At 56.5% G+C, this 19,434-nt stretch overlaps 1 protein-coding gene across 1 annotated transcript; it reads right to left on the bottom strand.

The window, feature by feature from the left end:
* Positions 1-272: 272 nt before the first annotated feature.
* On the bottom strand, positions 273-9,123 carry LOC141974910 (CCN family member 1-like). The gene is made up of 5 exons (XM_074934955.1): positions 8,935-9,123; positions 7,753-7,966; positions 4,793-5,110; positions 3,054-3,253; positions 273-1,210 (listed from the first exon to the last, which is right to left on the bottom strand). The coding sequence occupies exons 1-5, from the start codon at positions 8,983-8,985 to the stop codon at positions 902-904; spliced, it is 1,092 nt and encodes a 363-aa protein (XP_074791056.1). The 5' UTR covers positions 8,986-9,123; the 3' UTR covers positions 273-901.
* Between the last annotated feature and the right edge of the window lie 10,311 nt (positions 9,124-19,434).

Here is a 19,434-nt window from a genome sequence, read left to right as displayed (position 1 = left end):
CAGTCACTATAAATTGCCCCCCCCCCCCCCCCCGGGGAGGGGGAGAGAGAAATCAGGCATCGTTAATTAACAAGGAGGGGAAGACAGCAAGAAGGGGTGACAGATGAGATGGGCTTCCTTATGAAGCCAACAGCCATCGCTCCAAACTGAGTTTGAAGCTGGGTGTGTGTTAAAGAAAAACAAGACAATTTCCCCAAACAATTCTCCCCCTCCCCCCCAACAAGTGCAACTTTGCTGTGCCTGTGAGTACAAAACAGCCCAGCAGGGGGCGATAGAACAGGCATGAAACCCTTTAGACACCCTCCTATGCATCCTTCCCATGGGACCACCAACCCCTTGGCTCCTGGCATCCAGGGTATAATTAAAAGTGCTTTAATGAGGTTGGGGGGAGAGAGAAGAACCCTTTGGATTATTAGAGGGTGGGGCAGCTGTATATTGCCCCCCCATGTGGTTCAAATGACACCTACTCTCTTCCACCAGGGATGGAGAGGGTGTCCATTGGGGGCTCACCACCAGGGGGCAGTGAGTGTGCACAAGGTAGAGGCAGACAGCATGTTGGGTTGGGGGTGGGAAGATGTGGTGAGATACTCCCACCCCCAGGAGGAAGTGGGGGTGCACATCAGGGTTCCATGGGGTAGGTAATGGAAGTGGGGTACATGAAGGGGCACAGGTGGAAAGAGGCACCATGGGATAGGAAATAGGGGGGTCATGAGTGGAAATACAGGCTAGAAAGGGGCTGCCATGTGCGTCAATAGCTCCCTAGGCCTGCCCTCCACCCATCAGCTTAGAGACCTCCAATCTAGGGCTGAGATCCAAGTCCTTAAAGTGTCCTTTGAGCAGGGGGCATCCCTCCTGCCATGCCCTTGCCAAGACCTCGCCCATTCTGGGCTGCCAGCACGGCTCACTCCAGGAACTTGTGTGTGTCTTCATCTAGCCGGTGCTGGGGATGCATGGCAGGCTTGTTGAGGGGCTGGCAGTGAGCCAGCCCGCACTGGCACGAGTGGATCACCATGACGCTGCGCATGAAGGAGTCCCCATCGGGGCAGTGGAAGGGCATGGCCAGGGTGTGGGTGTGCAGGGGCACGCAGCAGCGCCCGTCCAGGCACGAGCCACAGTAGCTGGGCTGGTACTTGCGGAGGCTCTTGCAGCCGGCATAGGTATAATGCACCGGCTCTTGCGCCTTCTGGGTCCGGAGACACTTCCTGCCCTTCTGCAGGGGGGAGGGAAACACCCCAGTTAGATGCAGCTGGAGGGGGAAGGGAGAATGTGGCGGGAGTAGGAGCTGCCTGCATGTCAGACAGCTATAAGGGCCCAATATCTACAGCTGCAGTGTGGCATGAGTTTGCCAGGTCTCAGCCAAGAGGGGGATGGGGGGACTCAGTTGGATGCACCCAGAGTGGAATGAGTACGCTAGGCCTCAGCTGTGTCTGGGGAGGGGATATGAGGGAATCCTGGGAATGGGTGCATTGGGGCTCAGCTCAGTTTGCCTGTGGCAGGACAGACCCTCCCAGCACTGACTGGGATCCAACCCATCACTCAAAGGCTGGGCTAAGTCTCCAGCTCCCTAGCAGGGAAGCCTGGACTTCAATGGAGCCATTTATACCAGCAGAGGGTCTAGACCCTCATGACCCCAACCTGCATCCCCCAACCCCCAGAAGCCAGCCCAGTGTGACCCTGCATCAGCCCCTTAGCTCTACACCAGACCCGCCCCCACCTTTAGTGCTGTGTTGGGCCCTGGATACAGCCTCCATGTGGAGATGGGGCTTTAGCAACCCTTTTGATCTCCAGTTGACAGATGGAGAAACTGAGGCGGGAAGGATCTTCCCAAACTATTCAATATCTTCATAAATGATCTGGAGGATGGTGTGGATTGCACTCAGCAAATTTGCGGATGATACTAAACTGGGAGGAGTGGTAGATATGGTGGCAGGTAGGGATAGGATACAGAGGGACCTAGACAAATTGGAGGATTGGGCCAAAAGAAATCTGATGAGGTTCAACAAGGATAGTGCAGGGTCCTGCACTTAGGACAGAAGAATCCAATGCACCGCTACAGACTAGGGACCGAATGGCTAGGCAGCAGATCTGCGGAAAAGGACCTGGGGTGACAGTGGACAAGAAGCTGGATATGAGTCAGTGTGCCCTTGTTGCCAAGAAGGCCAATGGCATTTTGGGATGTATAAGTAGGGGCATAGCCAGCAGATCGAGGGACGTGATCATTCCCCTCTGTTTGACATTTGTGAGGCCTCATCTGGAGTACTGTGTCCAATTTTGGGCCCCACACTACAAGAAGGATGTGGAAAAATTGGAGAGAGTCCAGCAAAGGGCAACAAAAATGATTAGGGGTCTGGAACACATGACTTATGAGGAGAGGCTGAGGGAACTGGGATTGTTTAGTCTGCGGAAGAGAAGAATGAGGGGGGATTTGATAGCTGCTTTCTACTACCTGAAAGGGGGTTCCAAAGAGGATGGTTCTAGACTATTCTCAGTGGTAGAAGATGACAGGACAAGGAGTAATGGTCTCAAGTTGCAGTGGGGGAGGTTTAGCTTGGATATTAGGAAAAACTTTTTCACTAGGAGGGTGGTGAAACACTGGAATGCGTTACCTAGGGAGGTGGTAGAATCTCCTTCCTTAGAGGTTTAAGGTCAGGCTTGACAAAGCCCTGGCTGGGATGATTTAATTGGGGATTGGTCCTGCTTTGAGCAGGGGGTTGGACTAGATGACCTCCTGAGGTCCCTTCCAACCCTGATATTCTATGATTCAAGGTCACAGTGAGTCAGTGGCAGCACCAGGGAGAGGAACCCAAGAGTCCTCCCCTACCAGCTCTGCTCTAACCACTAGACGCCACTCCCCTGGAGCAGGAGATAAATCCCCAAAAGTCCTGATTCCTAGCCCCTCCTGAAACACCCCCACCCCCCTGGAGTCCTTTGCTAGGATAGCAAGCTCCTTGTTCCAACACCACTTCTAGGGGCTGTCCCCACCTCCCTTGGCAAGGTCAAGGACCTCCCAGCATATCCCCCCACTGCCCCACCGGTTGGGATCCCAGCCCCACCTTCAGCTTGGTGAAGTCAGGCTGGCTGCAGGGTCGGATCTGACACAGCTGCGTCTCCTTTGTCAGCTTGCACTGGGGGTTGTTGTTGGTGACCCGGGTGGAGGCACCCAGGCCACATGTCTTGGAGCAGGGAGACCAGTCTGTAGTCTGGGTTAGGCATTTCCTCAGCACCGAATGGGCCTTGAACAGAGGTGCCCAGGCTGGAGAAGGAGAGAGGGAGCTCAGTTAATACACAGGCTCACCAGCAGGGGGTGCTTGCCATCAAGCCAGGACCTGGGAATTTCAGGTTGCCCTTCAGTCACAAGCTCCTGCACCAAAGCCAGGCCTAGAAGCTTGGCATGAGCTGCAAGGCATATAGGGCAACAGACTAAAGCTGCTGTCTCTGTCCTGCCCCATTCCCGACTCCAGAGCTGGTCCTAGAAGGGGAGAATGGAAGTGCCACCTGCTCACGACCCCTTCACAGCAGACACTAAGTCCTGCACTGCCCCAGGGACTGCCTACCCAGCACTCCTGGATTCTGGGGCTGGTTACTCAGCTTCCTCTGCTACCCTCTTCAACTTGCAGGGGGGGTGCAGGGAATTCAGCTGATGGCCAGTTGGGCCACCTCTTGAGGGGTGGCCAAGCCAGGATTTGCAACCGGGGGTGCAATAGGTCACTGGTGGGGCACTGGAGAGTGAGCCCACCTTACTCCCACCCAGCAGCAGCAGCTCCTGCCCATGGGGCTGGGCTCAGCTTCCTGTGTTGCAGCCTGGCACATGGGGTCACAGTGCCATGCAGGTTTGGCCCTGCTGGCCCTTGGGGATGATGGTGGGGTGCCACCTGACCCTGTGCACCACATCACAGCACCAGGAGCAGGGAGCCAGGCCCAGCCCTGGGGACAGGCACTGTTGCTGCCAGGCAAGTGCACTCTCCAGCCCCATGGGAAAATTGGGGGCAGGTGCCCCCTTCTGTCAATTGCATAATCCACTGGAAAAGGCACCACACTTATCCCTAGAGGCTGCCATGCCCTGCTCCCCACACCCTCCTACTAATTTTGCCACTGCTTCCCAGCAGCTGTGAACCGAGCCCTCTGGGTGCCATTGACCTCAGCACCGGCCATTCCTGGGCACTCAAACAGCCAATGTAGATTTCCAACTCTTGGGGCAGGGACTAGCCTCCAGCCTTATGTTCCTACTGCAGCCAGCAGGGTCCCGGTCCAAATGAAATATGCACGGAAGCATGCACCCCCCCTATGCAATGTGGGGAAACTGGAGGCAAAGATACCTTCCAGTCCAGCCACAGATGTGCATTTAGAGCAGCCTAGAGGCTGCTCTAATTTACGCTCTGCCCCTCTATGGTCCCTGGGGAGCAGAGACTAGCTGCAGCACAACAGGCTCTGGCTGTGCCCTGATCCATTCCCTAGTGGGGGAGCAGAGCCCTTTTGCCAGTTGAGGAAGTTCCCTGCTGGTGGGGGGAGGGAGGAGAGATTTTCTCCCAGAACAGACAATCAGGCTAAATGACAGGAGGAGCTGGAGCATTAGCCTGGGGAGGTGGGTGAAGCACCATTCCTAGCCACCCTACCAGGACGGGTACATCAGACTTGAGCTTGTTGCTAGCTGGTGATAGCACCCTACAAGTCAGGGGTTATCCCACAACACCCACCACTTCTTGTCCAGCCCTGGCATCTCATCCTGGGCTCCTAGGTGGGTGGGCACCCCGTCCCCAGCCCTTTATCTGGTGCCCACTCCTCATGCACTCACCTGGCAGGTTCTTCCAGTGTCCATCCTTGCCCACATAGATAAGCTCATTGCTGTTGGTCTCCCTGCCCTCAAAGGAGACCTCCCCAAACCTCTTGGCCCCCTTGCCGCACACAAACTTCTTGCAGCACTGGCCGGGCACCTTGAGCAGCTGTGGGTCAGGGCAGCTGAGGGAGGCCAGGGGCATCTCCAGGGGGCACAGGGGCAGGCAGCCGACAGCACCATCCATGCAGCTACACTGGTGCTTGCAGCTGGGCTGGAAGTTCTCACCGTTCTGGTAGATCCGCCCATTGTACTGGCATGTCCGGCCTTCCTGTTTGGCTGGGGACACAGTAGGGCCCCCAAGAGGCTCGTTAGTCAGCTGCCCAAGAGGGACACCCACTCCCTAGTGGATCCCTCCACCTCTTTCATGTCAAGATAGCCAAATGTCCTAGGAACCCACTGCTGGTCTGCCCAGCTCCTAACTCCCCCACCCCTCCAAAGCCACATGCTGGCTTGGCATTGTGGCCCCAGAGCAGCAAGCGTCTCCGGGTACTTTGCTGTCCAGAAGCATTGCATTGTGGGAGAGGGGCAGAACCACGGCAGTGGCCAGACAACTTGCAGCATCAGTTGCTCCACACGGACCGGGGGTCAGCAGCACCCTGGTGCAGCTATAGCATGGTGCTTGGGCATCCATGCCCTTACCTCCTGGCACAGACCTATGCCCAGCTGGGGATTGTTGTGCAGGCATCAGATTTGCCTAGAGGAGACCTGGGGCATCCTGCACTGGGGACTAGAGAGGACTTGGGGGGGTCAAGCCTGTTAAGGGGCACAGCATGGCTCAGGATTGGACCATTCCCATCAGAGGTCCATGGCTGGAGCCCCCTCCTGTGGCAGGGGTCCTTTAAGGGTGGTGACTAGGGTGCCCCCCAAAATAAGGAAGGAACCTCACCTCTAAGGGAATTCACAGCCCATCGCCAGAGCATCCCAGGCCCTGGAGAGGCTAAGGGGAGCTGCTGATGCTGAGTGACCTTGCAGGATGAAGGACCTGGATGGATCTTGGGGGGGAGGGTGTGTGGGGTGGGGGAATACAGGTGCTTCATCCTTAGACCACACCATTGGGCCAGACCCAAGTGTTGGAGCAGGGACTGAGGCTGCTGCTCCCCCTAAGGGCCCAGGAGCAGGAGATTTTAGAGAGAGGAGCCCCAGCTTTAAATAGCTCTGGAAAACAGGATGTGGGCCGGGATCACAAGGGCCAGGAATGGATTGTGTTGCAACAGCAGGGGAAAAAAAAGACCCTCATGCTGGATTCAGGCTCCCTTGCCCGCCAGGACCAGGGGAAAAGTTACCTCCCCCACCCCCACAGGAGAAAAGGGTGGGGGGGGGGCAGATTTCCAAGGATGGAGGGGCAAATGTACAATCCTTGCAGGAATGTGGCTGGCTCTGGATCCCTGGCCCGGCTTTTCACTCTCCTGGACACATTCCTGAGCCCTGAGCTCACAGGCTCCAGCTTTCCCACCACCACCCCTCTGGACCTGGGCCTGAGCCCATCCACACTGGGGCAGGGGGGCACAGGTCAGCGATGCTCTCCCACCCCAAGCCAGCAGTGGGGACCCCTTGCTCTTCGGTCTCCCCATGCTTTAACGGGCTGCTGAATGAACTTCTCTTTCTGGGCTCTGTGCCATGCCCCCTGCCCAGCCCCCCAAATGTACATGGGGGTTGAATCCAAGAGAAGCACATGTGTATCACCAGTTTCCCATATGACTGGTCCCCACTCCTAAGCCAGCCATCCCCCACCCTCTGTCACTCCAGGGTATTAATGACACACGTGATCAAGGGAGACAGTCTCCCCAGGGCAGTCAGCTCCAGCATGGCAGGGGAGATGGGTTTTCAAGGCACCCTGAGCCAGATTGCCTTCTCAGCCAGTGAGAGCTCAAAGGGAGACCCCGCCCCCCCCATTTACACCATCTTGGACTCCTGTGGGGCTGGCACTCACCCATCCCACTGCCCCATGGGGCTGGCATGAACCAGTTCTCTCCCCCCCCCCCCCCCCCACACCGCTTGGAATAGAGCCTGGGAAGTTGGTGCGGGGGGGAGTGTCAGTCAATCACAGGGGCTGGTGGAGCATCAGTGACAGGCCCCCTCCACTGTCCTGGGCTCCTCTCCCCACCTGCTGGAACCTTCCACCCCCAGACACCTCCTCCAGCCCTGCCATGGCCCTGTGTCTTGCCCCCTGACCAGCCCCCTGCCGCCTAGAGCGCCTCCTCCCCCCCCCCCCGCAGCCTAGAGCGGCTCCTCCCCTCCCCAAGAGGGAGTGAGCATTAGATCCCCACTGGGGGCAGGGGGGTTTTCTGGCTGTCCCCAGAGCTCCCTTAATGTGGGGCAGGAGGCAGCACAGTCCTTCCACTAGCTCTCGGTATAGAGATGCCACCTCCCCAGGCAGCTGGGCCCTCTCCCCACCTGCCCTGTGCAGTGCATCAGCTGGGCTTGGTTACTGAAGGACCTACAGTACCACCACTTCGCTCTTTGACAGGGAGGTTCCAGGAGACACCCTAGGCCCTGTCATTACCCCTGGGATGGGAATTCCACCAGTTCAGACAGGTGGACACCTCCTCCATGCCAATTTGGTACCCGATTAACACCTTTCCTAGGCGAGGGCAAGGGGCTAGATCTGTTGGGCTGTGGGGGAGGAGAGGAAAAGAGTTCATTGTCCCCTACATTAAAAAAGATCCTCTTATTTAGCTCAAGAACCAGAGGGAGGGGGGTGTTGCCAGCAGGGTCTGTATGTGGGGGTTCATCTCTCTTTTGGGGTAGGAGGATTGTCACAAGCAGAGTTTATATTGGGGTGGGTATATTTGCCCCCCCATCCTCCCTGATGATCTGGAATCAGGGTACCCCCCCTCCCCCAGAGATGTAGACAGAAAGTAAATGAGGACGTGTCCCCCACCCCATACACCCTGTGCCAGTCCCAGCACCCTGCTTACCCCGACAGATGCCCTTGCTGGCCAACGGGTCTGCTCCAAAGTTGCATTCCAGCCCCCTGTGGGGGTCACACGGCCAGTGTTTGCTGCAGTCGTCGTTCAGCTGCCTGGCACAGATTTTGCAGCACCTGCAGCCATCAAGCACCATGCTGACCCCAGGAGCACAATGGGGTGGGCTAGGGGGGCAAAGACACTGCAGAGGGCAACGACACACCACCTACAGGCAAAGAAACCCCTTGGATGAGGGATAATATTTTGGCAAGACCTAGAAAAAAAAGGAGTCCCAGCTGGTTTTGAATAGACGCCATGTTAGTGGTGGGGAAGAGGGACAGAACAACAACATTTTTGTAGGTCCTACAAAAAGATTTTGTAGGTTTTAAATAGACAAGCCCTGCCGAGGCCAAACATTCCCCTCCCCCTCCCCCCAAAAAGCTGGGCAAGCACTTCAAAGAGGGACTATTTTGGGATGGATGAGCCAGGCCTCTTTTTATGGGAGGTGGCACTAAAATAGTTTCCTAGGTGCAGCTGCATTTCTCAGAGGATCTGCATCCCCCTCCCCCCCCACTAAACCTCAACGATAAAAATCCAGCCAGGATCAAAGTCACCACCATCGAGACAGATGGAGGCAGAGACGAGATAAGGGATTTAGGGAAGTAATTTAGAAGAAAAAAACAAACACCTCAGGATCAAATTCTGCTCTCAGGCTAGCACAGATCCCACTGGAGTGACTCCTGATCTTGTTTACACTAGTTTAAATCCAGAGCGGCAGCACAGGAAGTGACTCCAGGTTTACACCAAAGCAAGTGAGCTCAGAAGGCCGGATCTTTCAGCTAACCTAAACCAGTGTCACGCCCACTGATGGAGAGGAGCATCGAGGAGAAAAATCCCCAGATTCAGGAACCTAAAGTTAAGCACCTTAAAGAAAAAAGGTCAGTAGCCAGGTCTGTAGAACACCCAGCGCTGCGTGAAGTCCAGGCGAGGAAAGGCCAGGTCAGGTCTCAACAGGACCCAGCTCCTTAGCTGGAATCCCTCAGAAGTTGCCCCATATGGAAACGGGCTCCATAGACAGGGGCGCAGACTTTAGACCCCCCCAAAGCGAGCCCCTCGGCCTCGAGTCAACGGACTTACACCAGCTGAGGATCCGCCCGCCCATTCCCAGGAGGAGCCGGAAGATCCCCCACTCACCAGCGCAAGGCACAGCAGGAAAACAAAGCTGAGCAGAGACGCTTGTTCCATCGCGGACTTAAACGGGCCAGAGGAAAGGACTGCCTCGGGGGCTCAGCGGATCCGAGCAGCCCGGCAGCCTGAGCTCCACCACTGCTCAGCAAACCCCGCCGAAGCAACGAGCACGTGCATCACACAGCCACCCCGAACAGCATCTATGCCAGCCCCTTTCGGCTCCCTATTTATACTGCCACCTCCAGCGCCCCGCCCACCGGCCTTGGCCGGCCAATAGCAAGGGTGGCGGCCTTCCAGACATTCCAAGGAGGAAGGGGCGGGGCCTGCGGCGGTGGGAGGGGCCGCATGAATAGAATCATTCATAAAACGAGAGGCGCCGCTAGGTTCTAGGGCCGCGCGTGGGCAGTGGCGCGTTCCAGCTCGTAGCAGCGCCTGGCCTCGCCTCGCCTCGCCTCCTTTGCGCCACAGACATGCCAGGGCGAGGGGCAGCGCCGGCCGCAACCATCCCTGCAATGCACGGAAGCCACCTCCACGCCGCGGGCGGCCGGCAGACGGAGCGAAAGGAAACGGCGGAAGGGAAATAAACAGCGCGCGGGTTGTAATGCGAGCCAGGCTGCGAGCTTTGCGGCGGGCCAGGGGGCGTGGGAGCAGGTCTCCAGGGTGCCACTAAGGTAGCGCAGGGTGGGCCCGTCTGTGCACGGCTCCCCCCCGCAGCGGCTCATCAGCACTGGGTTCTGCGGGCCCATAGGGTCTGCTGCCCACCGTTATTCATCGCGGTTAGGGCCCAAAGGGGCTGCCAGACCATTGACTCTGACCAGCACCCCGGAAAGCAGGTCCCGCCCCCAGGGCTCTCGCCAGAGGTGCACCCAGGATTTTCGGCTAAGGAGGTTACTTACCCGCCCCCCTGAGGTCTAGTGGCCGCACAGAGAAAAGCACCAGTCGATTCCCCGCCTGCTCCCCAGAGCTAGGGCGACCTGGTGCATGAGGTCCCACGCCACTCAAATCTGGCCCAGCTGACCACTGTCATGCCATGCCTCCCTTGGGGGCTTCACCCCCCCCCGGCTCTGAAGAATGGGGGCACTGCACCAGCACTCAAAGTCCCCCCTGTTGAAATCTGAAGCAATGCTCCTGCTCAGCTCTCCAGGTGTAAATCTGGAAGCCTGAAGCGTTATTCTGGATCCACCAGACAGAGAACTGGGAGCAATAGGGTTATTCCCAATTTACACAAGTGGAGAGGAGAATCAGACCCCCTGGAGTTACTCCGGATTTACAGTGGAGTGAATGAAAGGGAAATCAGGATCCATGGAGTTATTCCAGATACACACTGGCGCAAGAGGAAAATCCGCTCCAGTGGGGTTACTCTGGACTCACACCAGGGTGAGCAAGGAGAGGCGAGTCTCTACGAACAAAAGAGACTGTTTCTCCTCCCGCTGGATTAGAGTCTGCTCTGAGCTATGCTGGTGTGGATCTGGAGTAACTCCATCAGTGTTCTGGGAGTTCCTCAAGATTTACACCAGTCTAACTGAGAGAAGAAGCCATCCCACTTCCTCACTGGGTTGCAAATCAGGAGCAGCTCCAGTGAAATCAAGGGGCCCCATTCTCATCTCACTTACTCCAGATTAACACTTGACAAACCCCAGCAGAGTGGCTCCTGATTGACACCAGGTGTGAATGAGAGGACAGTCATCCCCAGTGCAATCACACCAAGGATCATCTAGCGGGTATTAGGTCTGTACTCAGAGCTCCAGATGCAAAGGGCCACATGGAGTAAATGGCCCTTGCTCCATTGGAATCAATGGGCTAGATCCCCATTCAGTGGAGTGACACTAATTTGCACCAGCTGAGGATCTGGCCCAGTAATTTTTGGAGGGGGAGGTTCTTACTGCCAGAGTTGGCCAGTTCTACCCCACTCCTAGGCTAGGAGACTTAATCAGCTGCTGCCTGGCTCATTCCAAAGGTAGCTAAATAACTCTCTGTTCCTCCCAGCTAGATAAGTCCCCTGTGTATAAAGGCAGCATCCAGAGAGGGCAATAACCCACAGCAGGGATTTCCTGCTGTGCCAGCTTCATAGCTGTGATCTGCCGGTGACACGATTTATAGCTTGACATTCCTGCCTGTTATTTCCTGCAGCGGCTTCTTTGGTTAGCAGGGGCTAGGCTGAGTTTTCACCTTGATCTGTTTTTCACCCTGACTGGGCGGGAGGAAGAGGAGACATTGCTAATATCCCAGCCAGCCCCAGGGGCAGGCGCCAGTGTGGCTCGGACTGGGACCAGGTGCTAGCCGGCCGGCAGACCCTGCGCTAGCTGTGAAGGGACCTGACATTGGGGGGTCTCTGGGCTCCCATTGGAAACCAGACCCCCAAACTGCAGATAGGGATTTGCAAGCCCTGTATACTGGGGCCCTCACTGGGGTTAAGGTAGCTTTAAACCCCCCATAATTGGGGCCCTGCCTCTCAGTGCCTCCCCATGTGGCACATATGTCCCTATCACACATGCCCACTGCTCTGCCTGAAATCTCACACACATTGTCTCAGCTGCTGTACCTTCTGTCAGCCACTAGATGCCACTGAGGAGCCAGGACCCTCCCTCCCTGCCCCAGCCTTGTATACCTGTCCAGTGAGGTTTAGCTCTATGCACATGCCCCCAGGGAGTATTAGCACCTGCAAATTCATTGAAGACATGCTGAAGAGCTCAGGGGATCATTTGCATAAAATGTCACATGTGGAGCTGCACAAAACTTGGCAGCTGTGGGTAAGTTAGAGCCGCCTTGTGGCGGCTCTAACTCATGCTCTCCTCCTATGGCTCCTGGGGCTCAGAGATCAGCCACAGCTCAGTGTGCTCTGGCCATCCCTCTGATCCACCCAATGCCTGTGCTGGGAGCAGGGTGGGTGCAGAGTCTTTATGCCAGCCAGGAAGGACCCTCTGCAGGAGGGAGGATCGCACCCACTTTACGCTGCCAGAGTGGCCCCTTGGGTCTAGCCACAATGGCGACAGCCAGCAGGTTCCCGGCCTGTATTGCTGAGGGTGACAAGAGTTGCTTCCCAGTGAGTGTGGCAGCAGCTGATTTGGTTCTAGCTGGCTTGCCCAAATCTATCCCACAATGCAGTACTTTACCCAGAAGACCCTGCTGCCAAGTGTAGTGCTGGGCCTGCGCACCATGGGACAAGTGGGCTGGTACAAATGCAACTCCCAAGTCCCCAGCTCTTAATGACACACCCTGGAGCTAGGAATAGGACCCAAGAGTCCTGGCTTCCAGCAGCCCTGGCTCTACCACTAGACCCCACTCCCCTCTCAGAGCTGGGGAGAGAACCCAGCTGTTCACACTCAGACACTCCCAATCCCCACTACCACTAGAGTCCCTCTCCAGCCCACTGCACGCTCCTAGCCCAAGAGGCTCAAGCAGAAAGGACCCCGTGTGCTGCTGGCCCTTGTGCCCTGAGCTCTCTGCCAGGTGGCATATCCTTCACTGACCCATTCCTCCTCCCTGGGTGTAACACACGTTGGAGACACAGCTCACCTGGGCCACCCTCTGCATGGCCTCCCCACACATTAGCCAGGGTGAGGTGAGGGGGCTAAGTACAGACAGGGGGGCAGCTCAGGGAGCTTCTCCCCCCCCCCCCCACACACACACACTGCATAGCCACCTCCTCTCCCTTGGTCAGGAGGCAGTTGAGGTCACAACACAATTATTTCCTTCTGCCCCAGATGGCTCAGGAGCAGCAGGGCGGGGGTGGGGTGGTGCACAGACAGGTCTATATCCTCCCACACCTATGAGCAAAAGCTGTCGGGTCCATGACTCAGCCCCTCTGGCAGCCTGCAAGAGGAGCTGGGGCCATGGGCATTGCTCACCCCGCAGGCGGGTGGGCCCAGGAAGGACCCGCTCACCCTGGAGTGAATGTGCTCCTGCAGGGGGGTGACCCAGCGTGGGTGATGGAAATGACTCCCCATTACTGATCTCCTGCATGGCTGTGCCCCACACACGCTGTGTGTCTAGTGCAACCCCTCTCTCTGCTACCTACCCTTCTACCCACCCACACCCCTCTACCAACCCCTCCATCCACCCTCACCTCTCTGTCCTCCCGTCCACACCACTCTACCGACCCCTCCATCCACCCTCACCTCTCTGTCCTCCCATCCACACCCCTCTACCGACCCCTCCATCCACCCTCACCTCTCTGTCCTCCCATCCACCCCTCTACCGACCCCTCCATCCACCCTCACCTCTCTGTCCTCCCGTCCATACCCCTCTACCGACCCCTCCATCCACCCTCACCTCTCTGTCCTCCCATCCACACCCCTCTACCTACCCCTCCATCCATCTGTGCACATCCCTCTACCGACCCTTCCATCCACCCTCACCTCTCTGTCCTTGCATCCACACCCCTCTTTCTACCCCTCTGTCCACCCTCACTCCTCTGTCCATCCACCCATCCACACCCCTCTACCTACTCCACCCCTCTGTCCATCCATCCACATCTCTCTCTCTATCCCTCTATCCACTGTGACGGAGTCCCCGGGGTACAACCTGGAAATGGGTACTGCTGTGCCCCCTTCACTCTCCAGTCTGGGCTGTCTCTCACAATGCTTTACTACTGACCAGCAGCAAACCCCTCCAGGTGCTTTTATCACTCATCATAACAGCATATGGAGACCCACACTCAGCTAGATTGCATGAATGCTCCCAGAGCCACTCACGAATCACACAGAGACAAGCACTGGTCGATTCGCCGCCAGCTCCCCAGAGCTGTACCATCTTGCCCTGGTCAGCAGCCTGACCAGTGTAAATTTATTAACCAGTCCACCCTTCCCTCAAGTGGAGAGAACATGCACCTACCTGCCTGTGTAAACTGAGCTGAGATTTCCCAAGCACTTCAAACAAAACACACTGTTTAGGTAAAACATAAAACAGTTTTATTAACTGCAGACAGCTAGATTTTAAGTGATTATAAGTGGCAGGCATAAAAGGTCAGAGATAATTACCAAGGTCTAAATCTTAAACACGATTACACTAGGGAGTATTTAGATCAAGCAGTTTTCTCACCCCCCACTGGATGTTACAGTTCAAAAGTTTTATTAAGATGTTTAAAAAAAAAAGTGAATGTTACAGAGTTTAAGCATCAAAGTTTCTGGTTATCAGGGAATAACGTACAGATTATCAAGGAGTGCAAAGTTTGGTTTAAGATTGGATGGCATAAGGAATATATAATCTGCAATATCCCCTATTGGGGGTAAAAGGTTAACGGGTCCAAATAGAGACATTGAGATATGAGGGTATGTTCATATAATGGCTACGTTCAGGTGTGGAGTATAATGAGTGGATATGATGATGAGGATGGATTGACCTTCATTTGGTGAGACTTAATGTTCAGTGAGTTTATGGTTCCAGTTCATATGGTCCAACGGACAAAGTCTCTCGGTCCCTTTCTCAGCTTCTCCCTTAAGCCCGGGACCAGTCCCCTCAGTTGAAGTCTTTGTCTTTCCAGCATTCTTGATGCTTCAAGCATAGGTAGGGGAGAAGAAAGACAAAAGCATGATACCACTATCTCTTAGTTAATACCCTCAGTCTGTGTGCCTCGAAAATACTAGCCGAGACAAGTCCTGGTGGGCTTTGCTGAGTCACAGAGTTGAGCAATCCCCCTGGGGTGGTCTTGTGCAACTGTCATTGAATTCTAAATCCCGATTACAACTCCCCTGCTGATTAATGGTTGTTAAACACCCCCCTGGGAGTGGTTCACCCTCCTTTGTATGTCATTTACAAATTTACAGCATATTTCAGTAACAACCATACAGCAAAATGTCATAACTTCATACACACTAATGATATACATATTTTGAAAGAACAGTGGGTTTCAGCAAATCATGACCTTTTACATATCTTACATGGCATGTTTTATATGAAATATACCCTAATTATATGACAGAGTGGGCATGGGGATTCCAGGGTGCTGCTTTGAGGTACAGAGTGTCACATCAACCCATACCTCTCTATTCACCCACACCTCTGTAGCCATCCACCCATGCATCCAACCATTCATCCACACCCCTCCACCTACCCCTCTATCCACCCTCACACCCCTATCCATTCACCCACACCTCTCTATCTATCCCTCTATCCTAACCCCTCTATCTATCCATCCATATCCCTCTATCCATCCCACCCCTCTGTCCATCCACCCTGTCCCAATCCCTCTATCAGCCATGCATACCCCACATCTAAATCTCTCTACCATACCTCTAACTACCTATCCATCCATCCATCCACCTCTTTCCCTCTTTCTATTCCTAGATCCACACCCTATCCATCCATCCACTCATCCACACTTCTATTTATCTATCGTTCCCTCTGAACTCCTTTGCTACTAATCTGTCCATCCCTCTATCCATAGTCCTCTATTGACTTGATCGCAGTGTATCTGTACCTTCACAGGGAGAAAATTGCAGGTACTGAATGGCTCTTTAGTCTAGCAGTGAAAAAGCAGAACAAGTCCCAATGGCTGGAAGCTGGCACCAGACAAATTCCAACTGGAAATGAGGCCCAGATGTCACCCTGACTGACCATTGGAACAAACTCCCAAGAGACATGATGGATTCGCCATCTCTTGAAGTCTTCACGTCCAGACTGTATCCCTTTTTGGAAGAAGCTTTTAGGCAAAGCCAAGTTACTGGGCTCAGTGTAGGGGAACTAGATAATTTCTCTGCCATGGGTTATACAGAAGGTCAGACGAGGTGATCAAATGGCTTCTCGCCATAAAACCTACAAATCTATCCCTCTATCCGGACCTCTTCCTAAGTTCCTCTAGGCACGCTCCCCTTTCTCTGTGTCTCAGGTGTTATACTGCTCTTCTGCCCATGGGAAGCCCTGCCCCCAGGCCTGGCAGGACACACATGGGTCAGAGGGCATCACTGTAGGCCACCCCGCTGCCCCTTCTTCTGCATTTGGAGCCCACCCCTGTTTTTTTTCCTGGATCAACCCGGAGATTCTGATTATCCCCAAGCCATGCCCTGATCCAGCCAACAGCCCCACCAGAATCTGTCCCTAACTGGGAACCTCTGTGCTGAAGAATCTGTCCACCTCTGGAAAGGAATGGCTCACATCGAAGTCCATTCCAGAGGCACAGAAAACCAGCCCAGGTTCCCCTCTTCCTGCGGGTGCTGCTCCAAGACTCCGTTCCAGGGGGCCAAAATTCCAGTCCACGTTTTCTCCTTGTGCTAACCAGACTCCTCTGATCAATGGCTCTTCCAGCCGTGCCCCACTGTGTAGGTCACACGTGGACCGGTCACCAGCAAATCCTGGCCTGGATTTCTTAGCCTGGATTCATCCATGCACCTGAGCTGTGGCAGTGGGTGCTCTATGCTTTGTGCCTCCCCTGTTTTGGGGCTGGTCCCCTCTGGTGCTCTGGGGCCTTTGCAGCAGCTGGGAATAGCCACAGCACAGTGGCGCTCTGGCCACACCCTATTCCCCGGACACGCCCCCACCCGAAGGGGTGTGGTGACCCAAGGGGTCTATGCTGTCTCTCTGCTCCCAAGCGGGGGAAACACACCCACAGTCTTCCCCACCCCACACTGCTGTGCCCAGGGGTGCTGGGAGCAGGGCCTGGGCACATGGGTGAAGTCACCACACTGGGGAGGGCGCTGGGATCAGACATTGTTCCTGGGGGTGTTGGGGGGCAGAGGAGTAGGGGATGTGGAAGGCATGGAGAGGAGATTTATAGCGGGATGGGACTGGGGAGGAAGAGGCAGGACAGGCAGGGGAAATCCCAGCTCTTATTTTTTCACACTTCCATTTCCTAGTTTCTGTGGGAATAATGGGAATCAACTGCCCTCTGATCTAACCACTAGAGCCCACTCCCCTCCAAGCTGGAGCCCCTCTCCCCGCCACTTCTCATTCCTCCCCCCAATCAGATCTGTCCCTGGGAGGAACCCACTGAACTCAATGGCATCCCCCTACCCAGGCCCTGAATCCCAGAGCCTTCCCCTCCTGGGCCTGGGGTGGGGGGCTGCATGGCCAGAGGGGGGGAACAGAGCAGTGGCCTAGATAAGACAGACATATGGACAGAATTCTGCTCCCTACTCCCCGAGAGTGCTGGCTCCCAGCCCCTTCGCTGACCCATTAGACCCCACTCTCCTCCCCAGAGCTGGGAATAGAACCCAGGAGTCCTGACTCTCCCCTCCCCAGCAAACCATCAGAGCCCACACCCACCAGCCACGCCCCTCGGCAGGGATCTGGTGGGCTCAGGCCCATGGACTGAGGCCAGGGGAAGAGAACGGGTGGGGGGAGCGGAAGAGAGATGGAGAAGAGGGAATGAGTCAGACAGGGGAAGGGAGGTGGATGGCTGCCGGGGCGGAGGGAAGGAGATGGGGGGAAGGGGCGAAAGGAATCTTGACCCTGTGATCCTGGCCTGGGACCAGCTCCCCACTCCTCCTCTCCCTAAGATTGGGACTGAGTCTGGGCTGGACTCACTCCTTCCGTTAGCTCACCCAGAGGGTGGGGGTGGGGGCAGTGCTTGGATTGATTTTGCCTGGGGCAAGGGGGTGATGCTGCCCCTTGCCCCTCCCCCCACCTGTCAATCTGTCCCTGGGGGGAACCCTACCCAGGCCCTGAATCCTGAGCCTTCCCCGCCTGGTGCGGGGAGGGGGGGTGGAGCACGGACAGAGGAGGGGGCGGGAACAGAACAGTGCCCTGGGTACGACAGAATTCCATTCCCCCCCGCAGCATTCCCACAATCAGAGATAGAACCCAGGAGTCCTGACTCCCAATCCCACCCCCCAAAAATCTAAAAGGTCTGGGCCTATGGGAGAATCGGATGTGAGGGAGGGGAGCACCAGGGGGGTGAGCTCCGTGCTCTTGGGAGAGCTGAGCAGCTGGGGAGCCAAGCTCTGCCCCATACTCTGCTCCCTGGAGCTGAAGGCCCCTGACAGGCACCCCCTGTGCACTGTGACTGAGCCCTCCCCATCCCCATCCAGGCCCTGGATGCTTCCCACTGCTCCCCCTCCCCCAGGAGGGAAAAGCAGGATCAGAGTTAAAAAAGCCACAACCCCAAAAGGAGGAGAAGGGGGGGGAGGGGAGGCAGCCGGGTGTGGGGAAGGTCCTGACAAGGGAGCATTGCGCTCTGGGAATGAGAAATATCCTTGGTATCTTCCCAGGCCCCAGCCCCTCTGGGTACCCCCAACCCTGCTCCCCTCCCCTGTCCCCATTGGGCACCCCCACCCCCTCTCCTCTCCCCTGCCCCCACTGGGCACCCCCAACCCTGCTCCCCTCCCCTGTCCCCACTGGGCACCCCCACCCCCTCTACTCTCCCTTACCCTGTCTGGGCACATGGGTCCAGTCTAGGGAGGGGCAGATACAGAGCTGGCTGGGTCCATAAGTACATGCTGGTACCAGGGAGCGGTCCAGCCCCATGGGACGCCCCGGGAACTTGGGCAGGGACCCTCTGGAGGCCCCTGGGCAGCCTCCTGCTGTGGGAACCCAGACTGATGGGAACCACTGGTGCTTAATCCCCTCCCCCGCACCCCGAGCCAGGGGCAGGGCTGCCCTGCTGGATTTGCCCTCCCCGCTCCACCACCAGCTTCCCTGGACCCTGTCCCGGGGGGTCGGGTCAGAGCTGGCCAGGGAATCCGGCGTGACGGTGCCACAGGACGAGCTGGGCACAGCTGGCGGCATGCGATGGAGGGGGGTTGCTGGTTCCAGCCAGTCTGGGCATGTTAAACCTGCAGCTCAGGCTGCTGACCCCTCCCCCCACCCCCATGTGCACCCCACATGCCCCCCACTCCCGGCCTGACTGCCCTGGAGCCACCTGAGCTAAACCCCTCCCCACACACCCTGCAGAAAGGGGGGCAGCCCTCGTGGGGGGTGTGACCCTGTTGAGGGCTGGTGCAGAGGCACTGGCACCAGGCACCCCATCTGGCTGAGGAGGGAGCCAGCCCCATAAATGCAGCCACTGGGAGCCACAGCCCTGGGGGAGGTGATGGGGGAAGATGAAAATAGCCCCACAGCTAGTCGGGAGGTTGTAACTCCCCAGCATTCCTGAGCTCTTCTGGAGTCGAGCAGGTTAGAGCAGGGGGATGAGGAGTCCCGGACTCCTGGGTTCTAGTCCCAGTTTAGGAGAGGGAATAGGGTCTAGTGGTTAGAATGGGGGGCTGGGAATCAGGATTCCGGGGTTCTAGCCCAGCCTCTGTCAGTGTAGCTAACCCTAGAGAGAAGCTCTGGTTCTGACTGTCCGAGCCCCCAGTGTTGAAGGGGTTGGCTCAGCCACAAAGGCGGGGGATGGGGGGCTGCTCTCCCTTTTCCCCTGCAGACAGAGCCAGCTGTGAATCTGGGATCTGGACCCTGGACCCTGCCCCCCTGCCATTTGGATCCAGACTCCAGGAAAGCCAAGGGTCCTAAACCCTCAGTAGTGTGGTGGGGGGGTCGGGGGGCCTTATACAGTCCTGTGATGGCTCCCCCTGGATTCTGCCCAGGAGAAGGGGAGAGACACCCACCCCCACCTCCACCCCCAGCAGCTGGAGT

The sequence above is a fragment of the Natator depressus genome, chromosome 20 (genome assembly GCF_965152275.1).
Source record: "Natator depressus isolate rNatDep1 chromosome 20, rNatDep2.hap1, whole genome shotgun sequence".
Lineage (NCBI taxonomy): Eukaryota > Metazoa > Chordata > Testudines > Cheloniidae > Natator > Natator depressus.
The sequence above is the reverse complement of the archived record's forward strand: the minus strand, read 5'-3'. Positions and strand labels throughout refer to the sequence as shown.